At 42.6% G+C, this 8,622-nt stretch overlaps 1 protein-coding gene across 2 annotated transcripts; it reads right to left on the bottom strand.

Annotated features, from left to right (window-relative positions):
- Window positions 1–1,258: 1,258 nt before the first annotated feature.
- Window positions 1,259–5,774, bottom strand: LOC147460990 (pentatricopeptide repeat-containing protein At4g18520, chloroplastic-like). 2 transcript variants are annotated; one of them, XM_086508650.1, is made up of 2 exons: window positions 5,350–5,774; window positions 1,259–5,255 (listed from the first exon to the last, which is right to left on the bottom strand). In XM_086508650.1, exons 1-2 carry the CDS (start codon window positions 5,505–5,507, stop codon window positions 2,420–2,422), a joined length of 2,994 nt encoding a protein of 997 aa, XP_086364776.1. In that variant the 5' UTR covers window positions 5,508–5,774; the 3' UTR covers window positions 1,259–2,419. The 2 variants fall into 2 exon arrangements, with proteins under 2 accessions (XP_086364776.1, XP_086364777.1); XM_086508651.1 differs by having other exon boundaries at window positions 5,346–5,480.
- Between the last annotated feature and the right edge of the window lie 2,848 nt (window positions 5,775–8,622).

Genomic DNA, 8,622 nt, shown 5'->3' with positions numbered 1-8,622 from the left:
GATTTGGGTGGGCACAAAGTTCACAAAGAGAACAAAAATTCAATTCCCATCCTCCATCATACTACATAGGATCTTCCTTCCAACGAGATTGATTACAAGCTGAAAGTGTTACAATTACATGTCAAGGAGATTCTTTATAGGTAGATTCTTGGCTCTTCCTTCACTAGTAAAGCCTTTAGTTTTACTCTACCAAAACTAGAGTTTAAAGCCATAAGAAGGCCAAGCAAAGTTTTGACTCCCTTGTAATTACTATAGGAGGTCAAGAGTCCTTGGTTCATCTTCTATATGGTCCTTGAGAAGCTCATGCATCATATTATGGAAGTGGATAAAAGCGATCTAAGCTAAAACCAATGAGCAGAAACACAAAAAAGGTAGTTTGTGTTTAAATGAAGTAAAAACATCGTTTCATAGCTGGTGTGTAAAAGGTGTCTCTTATAAAAGACCAGAACTAGGCAGCTTGTGGATATGTTTTTGAGAGATCAAATTGCGCAAGACAAAAAGGAGACTTCTAGAGAGCAACTAGGCCAATTTTCCTCTTTTTTTTTTTGTGTGTATGTAGGGACTGAAATTTAAAACTAGTCAAGTAAATATATATAGGAGCCTCATTATTATGTACAAAAGTGAGCATTAGACTAGGCAATGATCTGTGCTTATGAAGGGGACATCATCCTTATGTGTGTGTATGTGTGTATGAAATATGGTTTTACTTGAAAACATGAAAAGACAATGTAAAAATCACTTGTTAAATCTAATTGTGCATGCACAATTAATTATAGTCTCGGTATTAGTTTGTGTAAATAGGATATGAACAAACCGCTTGAACTTATTAGAAATGATAAGAGTTTAGCTTCTTAACTATAGTCGAGATCATATAAGCCCAATTGTGTACTATGTGATGACCAGAATCTATTTTAAAATATGGTCCTATTAAAAGGAGAAGTTGTCTAATAAGCTTGTTAGAGAGTTGTTAGACAAGTGCCAATGGAAGCAATAGCAGAAACAAGCATTTACAAAAGAGAGACAAGCCTAATTTTGAGGTAGAGTTTTTGAATGTCATGTAAGACATTCAAAAACTTTGCTGTAAAACAAAGCAGCATTCCCTTTACAAAAATGCTCATGGCTTTTATTAAGCATTAAGTCGTTTTTTTCAGTAATAAAAATGAGGACATAATGTAGCTCAACTTGGGTTATACGCTTTGTTAAAATCTACCTTGGGTTATACGCTCCAAGCGTTCGCACAAAATTCCGAAACCCAGGCTAGGGTCTGAGCCCTTGAAGCAAACCGGTAGAATTTTACAAGTTTTAGTGTAAAAATCGATAAATCCTTCAAATCTAGAGCTAAAAGCCGGAACAGTTTTAAGTATGCCCTTTTTCTCTCTCAAGTTGGAAAAAGTTTATATATATATATATATATGTTGTCTTTGTGTGTATCTTATATGTGTGTGCCTGTTTATAAGTAGCGAATGACTACATAGCACTTCAAGTCCGTTGAGGCTGAGTCTTTTCCTTTAGGACTTAGAGATCTTTTCCTTTAGGACTTAGAGATCCTCTACGGTCTTTTGGTAGCCGCAATTGCCTTGGTTTCAAATTATTGTGCCTTGTGTGAGGCCATAGAAGTAGCACATATGCAATCTCCCTTGTTTGTAGATACTTCTGTTTTTTGAGATGCCTCTACTTTCATGCCTCATTATGGAGATGTTTAGCTTGGATTGCAACTTGTAAACACTAAGGTGTGGTTCCGGTAGCCACAACTTTGTTGGGCCTTCATAATATCCTTGTGCCTTTTGCAGCGAGCCACCCTGTTGAGTTGGACTGGCCTTGAGCCACATCGAGGCTCATCCCCATCACTTATTTATCTCGGACTAGTGCATTCGTCACCAAGACTTGGCTTGGCCTCGCCCTGTGTGAATCCAGTACCAACTTGTCCATCTTGAAATTTTCTAGAGTTCTTTGATACAGAAGCATGACATTTGTTGGAGCAGATACAAATAGCATTGTAGCATTGACGGAAGTCCATCCGTGGTAGACTTGCCACGGGAAATAAAACGGGACTAAATACTCCAGTTTGCAACAAAGAAATCCGCTTTGTTGATGCATGGCATGGCATTGTTAGTCTTCACTTCAAATGGGGTCTGTAGATGCAGTTGACAAAGTATCCTCCAAATGTGTCGAGAGACTAGATTCTTCTTAGCATTTTTTATCAAGTAAAGCAACACATTGTACACTAGCTCCGCTTTTGCATTCAGCACAAGTTCAATCTGTATGGGTGGTACCAAGATTGAGATACTACCATCTGCTAGTTTCTAACCTTTATGGCTTAGTGTTTCATCCATATTCGACCATTTAAAAGTGGATCCCCTCTAGCTTGATTTAAGAATCTCATCATGAATGTCAGTGTCTTGCGTGATGTCACATGCCTTCAACATGTAAGCATAGCCTTCAAGACAGAAGTATAGGTGACTGAATTTGGAGAGACACACTCGCTTTGCATTCGCTGAAAACAGCCCAGAGCTTCCTGGCCCTGCCCTTGTTCAGCATATCCGGCAATCAGTGCATTCCAAGAGTCCACATTCCGGACAGGCAGCTCCTCGAGCACTTTTTGTGCTTTCTGAAGTGCACCACATTTAGCAAACATGTCGACCAAGGCATTGCCAAGCATGACATCTTTTTTCAACAGCCCCCTACTAACAATATCAGCGTGAATTTTTATGCCCATATCAGCATCTTGCGTAAAGCCACATGCCTTCAAGGTGATTGCATCTGGAGAGAGGCCCTCACTTTGCATCCGCTGAAAACAGCCTAAAGCTTCCTGGGAGTGCCCCTGTTGCGCATATCCTGCGATCAATGCATTCCAAGAGTCCACATTCCGGACAGGAAGCTCCTCAAGAACCTTTTGTGCTTTCTGAAGTGCATCACATTTGGCATACATATCAACCAAGGCACTGCCAAGCATGACATTTTTCTGCAACAGCCCCTGACTAACAATTTCATCGTGAATTTTTATGCCCACAGCAGCATCTTGCATAGAGCCACATGCCTTCAAGATGCATGCGTAGGTGATTGCATCCGGAGAGAGGCCCTTGCTTCGCATTCGCTGAAAACAGCCCAGAGCTTCCCATCCCTGCCCCTGTTGCACGTATCCCGCAATCAATGCATTCCAAGAGACGACGACCCAGACAGAAAGCTCGTCAAGCACTTTTTGTGCTTTCTGGAGTGCACCACATTTAGCAAACATATCGACCAAGGCGTTGCCAAGCACGACATCTTTTTTCAACAGCCCCTGACTAACAATATCATCGTGAATTTTTATGCCCATATCAGCATCTTTCGTAGAGCCACATGCCTTCAAGATGCATGCATAGGTGATTGCATCTGGAGAGAGGCCCTCGCTCCGCATCCGCTGATAACAGCCAAGAGCTTTCTGGCCCTGCTCCTGTTTGGCATATCCTGCAATCAGTGCATTCCAAGAGTCCACATTCCGGACAGGAAGCTCCTCAAGCACTTTTTGTGCTTTCTGAAGTGCACCACATTTAGCAAACATGTCGACCAAGGCGCTGCCAAGCACGACATCGTTTTTCAAAAGCCCCTGACTGACAATATCAGCGTGAATTTTTATGCCCATATCAGCATCTTGTGTAGAGCCACATGCCTTCAAGATGCATGCATAGGTGATTGCATCTGGAGAGAGGCCCTCACATCGCATCCGCTGAAAACAGCCTAGAGCTTTCTGGCCCTGCTCCTGTTGTGTGTATCCTGCAATCAGTGCATTCCAGGAGATGACATCCCGGACACAAAGCTCCTCAAGCACTCTATGTGCTTTCTGAAGCAAACCACATTTGGCATACAAGTCGACCAAGGCAGTGCCAAGCACGACATCGTTTTTCAACATCCCCTGACAAACAATGTCAGCATGAAGTTTTATGCCTATATCAGCATCTTGCGTAGAGCCACATGCCTTCAAGATGCACGCGTAGGTGATTCCATCTGGAGAGAGACCCTCGCTACGCATCTGCTGAAAACAGCCCAGAGCTTCCTGGCCCTGCCCCTGTTGAGCATATCCCGCAATCAGTGCATTCCACGAGACAACATCCCGGATACCAAGCTCCTCAAGCACTCTTCGTGCTTTCTGAAGTACACCACATTTGGCATACATGTCAACCAAGGCATTGCCAAGCACGACATTTTTTTGCAACAACCCCCGACTAACAATATCATCGTGAATTTTTATGCCCATATCAGCATCTTGTGTAGAGCCACATGCCTTCAAGATGCACGCGTAGGTGATTGCATCTGGAGAGAGGCCCTCGCTTTGCATCCGCTGAAAACAGTCCAGAGCTTCCTTGCCATGCTCCTGTTGCATGTATCCTGCAATCAATGCATTCCATGAGATGACATCCCGGATACAAAGCTCATCAAGCACTCTTTGTGCTTTCTGAAGTAAACCACATTTCGCATACATGTCGACCAAAGCATTGCCAAGCACGATATCTTTTTTCAACATCCCCTGACTAACAATATTAGCGTGAATTTTTGTGCCCATTTCAGCATCTTGCATAGAGCCGCATGCCTTCAAGATGCACGTGTAAGTGATTGCATCTGGAGAAAGGCCCTCACTTTGCATCCGCTGAAAACAGCCTAGAGCTGTATGGCCCTGCTCTTGTTGCACGTAACCCACAATCAATGCATTCCAAGAGATGATGTCCCGGACAGGAAGCTCCTCAAGCACTCTTAGTGCTTTCTGAAGTGCACCACATTTGGCATACATGTCGACCAAGGCATTGCCAAGCACGACATTTTTTTGCAACAGCCCCTGACTAACAATGTCATCGTGAATTTTTATGCCAATATCAGTATCTCGCATAGAGCCACATGCCTTCAAGATAAACACGTAGGTGATTGCATCTGGAGAGAGGCCCTCGCTACGCATCTGCTGAAAACAGCCCAGAGCTTCCTGACCCTGCCCCTGTTGGGCATATCCTGCAATCAGAGCGTTCCATGAGACCACATCCCGCACAGGAAGCTCGTCAAATGCTTGTTGCGCCCTGACAGGTGCACCACACTTGAGATACATGCTGATCAACATGTTCCCTAAATACGCGTTCTTTTCAAGTAACCCACTATCACGAATATCAGCATGTATCCTACTGCCTTGGTACAAATCCTTCTTCTTCGCACAGTCTTTAAGTGAGCTCAGAAAAGAAAGACTCATTCTGTTCCTCTCCATGTTTGCTTGTGTAGCCTTCACCGCTGCTTCTCTGTGAACAAAACCAGTGGTGCTGAGAGAGAAAACCAATCTGAGTGTGTGTGCGGCGTGCATGTGTGTGTACAAATACAGCGGTTCTTACACACGTTTCCATAAAGGTGTGAAGCGTGAGCCGTTTGCCCCTTTTCAATGCAGAGCTCCACGGTGTCCTCTTTTCATAGTAGAGCTTCCATTTGTTATCCTGCCATGCTATAGTAAAGCTCTTGCATGTTCTCCACCTTCTTCGTCTGTGGTGTTTGCGCATCGTTGTGTCAAAGCTATGGTGAAACTAGTCATCGTGACAGCCTCTATTGATCTGAGGAAGAGTACGTGTGACCTACAGCCCAAAAAAAAGGGTAAATCATAGATAATTAAGCAGATTTCCTCTCTCTCTCTCTCTCACTCTCTCTCTCACACACACACACACACACACACACACACACACACACACACACAGAGCCGGGTAGGCATGCAAATTCTTCTCTCTTTTTTTTCAGTTACGAGCTGTGTGAACCACCTACGATGGGTCTCACTCTCACTCTCACTCTTACCAACGAGCCAATCTTGAGTATGTGGCAGGACTGCGTTACATGGTGACTTGCATAATTTTTTTATGTATGTGTATGTGTGTTTGTCTATATCTTCTCATGACACACATTACATTCTCTATATCTCTCCCTTATTGTCATCCCTAACCACCGCCACACCTCTCTCTCTCTCTCTCTCTCTCTCTCTCTATATATATATATATATATATATATATATATATATAGAGTGGCGCACACACAAAGAGACTATGGTAGATCAAAGTAATAAAAGCTCTTTGATGTCATTTAGAGTTGGGTGGTGTGTATTAAGGAGAGTGCATTTAAGCCACCCCAGTCCTCTCTCTCTATTATCTATCTATTTATCTATCTAAGATGGACTCAATAATTCATGCACTCCACAGTATCTTACACTATAACATCATCATCTACTCAATTGAACCATAATCAATAGTTTTTCCTCAAACCATAGTTAATATCAAGTAAAGAGTGTGTTTGTATATAATATATATATATGTATATATATATATATATATATATATATATAGAGAGAGAGAGAGAGAGAGAGAGAGAAAGAGAGAGACTACAAGAGGTTCTTCACACTTGTGATGGTTTTAGCGACGAAAATACACAGGAACATTTTTTTTCCCGACGTCGCTATAAGCGTCGCAAAGAGAACATCGCTATGTGCGTCGCTATGGACGTCGTTATATGCATCGCTATATAATGATGCACATAGCGACTCTGTAGTTCTCAAGTTAGCGACGCATATAGAGATGTTGCAGGTCCAAAAATAGCGACTATATAGCGACGTCCGAGAATAAATTTTTTTGGTGGCAAGGCATACATTGCCCTGCCACCCCATCAACCAACCATATTGAACACAAAGTTTTCAAAAGTAAGATGCAGAAGTGACAAAAGTGAATTGGCAAAAGTAATACATTGACAAAATTATACACGTCATAAGCAAAATAACTTGATTGTTAAGCTTTGACCAAAATGTACTAGTTACAACACGATTGTCGTTATTGAAAAAACACATCGTTGGCCAATAGTTACAAAATTGACGTACAAACGTCATCTCCAGATACATGCTATGAAAACATAATGCATCAGTGTCCGTCTTCCCTATCTTTACTCGATTCGTTTTCCTTCTCGCTCTTGCTTTACATCCTTGTACTACAAAATCTACTTTTGCATCATTGGATTGTGAAGCATGCATAATCGATTGATCTTAGCCTCTAGATCTTTCGCATTTTCTTTTCAACACCGAGATTGCACATCACAATCCCAGATATGCACTCATCATCTATGGTGCGCCAAAGTGTATCTTGGGCACGATAAACTCCAGAGAGCCACTCTCCAATGTAAACTAGGGGCTCTCAAACCAGCCAATCCTCTGTCATGCTACCCTCCGGACGTGCCTTCTGACGCACATATCCCTTGAGCGCTTTCATGAAACGTTCTAAAAAGAACATCCATATGGAATGCACTGTGCCTGCTATTTTCACCCCATCAACTATGTGAATAAGAAGATGTACTTGAATGGTTAGCAAGGGGACAAAAACCCCCCAAGCTCCTTATGGGCGATCCATTGCACCAACTTCACAAGTTTGTAGATTGTAGTGCGGACACTAGGGGACAAACAACCCTCAATGGCCACCGGTAAAATAAACTGCAAAACAAGTCTACCAATGGTATTGAAGTCTACACACAAATATGTCACGCAATGTGCACTAAGATCTATCTCACTTCAAACATACACGACACATTTTATGTTAGTCGTGTGACTTCAAACCAGTAAGCTTCCCTTCTTTAGTGAAACATGTTTGAAGCGAGTGCATTACGCCAGTGGACGCACGTACAGATTAAATGATCTCTTTTACTTTCCGTTCCTGGCCTCATACAGTGGTGTATTGACCTCACTTTTCACGGTCGTTATAGATAAGCCTTTCTAAATCCTTGATCGTCTCGATCATTTTGTCAATTTCGGGCTCAAACATAGCCTCGTTGGGAATGTGCTCTGCATGATCACCCTCGGAGTTGTCAGAGGCTGCATCTTGTGGCCTCACGTATGCTGCTTGAGTAAAGCACCTGCGCACACGTCTATTGGGTTGTAGAATTGCTGCCTGTTTGCCAACGTCAGAGTCCGATGAGTTGTAATTGGCAACAATCCAATCTATAATAGATGGGCCAAACTCGCCAAATTCGCAAACGTGCTGCAAAGAAACGTGTCTTGTCCATCGCACAGCATGTTTGCATTGATTACACAGTCCCCGCACACCTCGGTCTAGAGGTGCATGGAGATCAAAACCACCGGGTTAAATTCTCGTCTTTATTTGTCAATGCCTAAATTTGTGGGTACAAGAAATCTACACACCCACATCTACATGACAATGCATGTAGTGGACAAAACCCATTTGCCTCTTATTCAGATGTAGCCCATTCCCTAGTGTAAACTACGTGAAGAGCTTAGTTGTAAGTGAAGCCATCGTTTTGTAGTGTGTGTAGTGCGAGAGTGCTCCCGCTTCTCTAGAGTGCTTTGAAGAAGAGCTTCTTTATTATACTTCTTGCTCAACATCTCTTCACAACAGCTACTTGTTCGAAGGATTGTTGTGCACATTACATGCCTGCCTCCATTCTGAGGTACTGTGCCATTGACAGCTATCTAACCTAATGCCACATCCATAGAGAGAAAGAGAGGGAGAAACAGAGAGATAGACAAAAAGAGAGAGAGAAAAATAGAGAAGTTAGAGAGCAAAGCGTATAAATTCATTTTTGAACTCCATCTTGGGAACGTAAAAGAGATCTTTATCAAAGCACTCCACAGAAGCC

The sequence above is a fragment of the Adiantum capillus-veneris genome, chromosome 3 (assembly GCF_014529385.1).
Source record: "Adiantum capillus-veneris isolate H3 chromosome 3, ASM1452938v2, whole genome shotgun sequence".
Lineage (NCBI taxonomy): Eukaryota > Viridiplantae > Streptophyta > Polypodiopsida > Polypodiales > Pteridaceae > Adiantum > Adiantum capillus-veneris.
The sequence above is the reverse complement of the archived record's forward strand: the minus strand, read 5'-3'. Positions and strand labels throughout refer to the sequence as shown.

What these genes read in the sequence shown, in the direction of transcription:
- LOC147460990 (XM_086508650.1), bottom strand. Translation starts at nt 5,507, where the DNA reads ATGCGCAAACACCACAGACGAAGAAGGTGGAGAACATGCAAGAGCTTT. An exon ending in CTTCACACCTTTATGGAAAC is followed by an intron (nt 5,256 to 5,349) that starts GTGTGTAAGAAC and finishes TTTTGTTCACAG; the next exon opens with AGAAGCAGCGGTGAAGGCTA.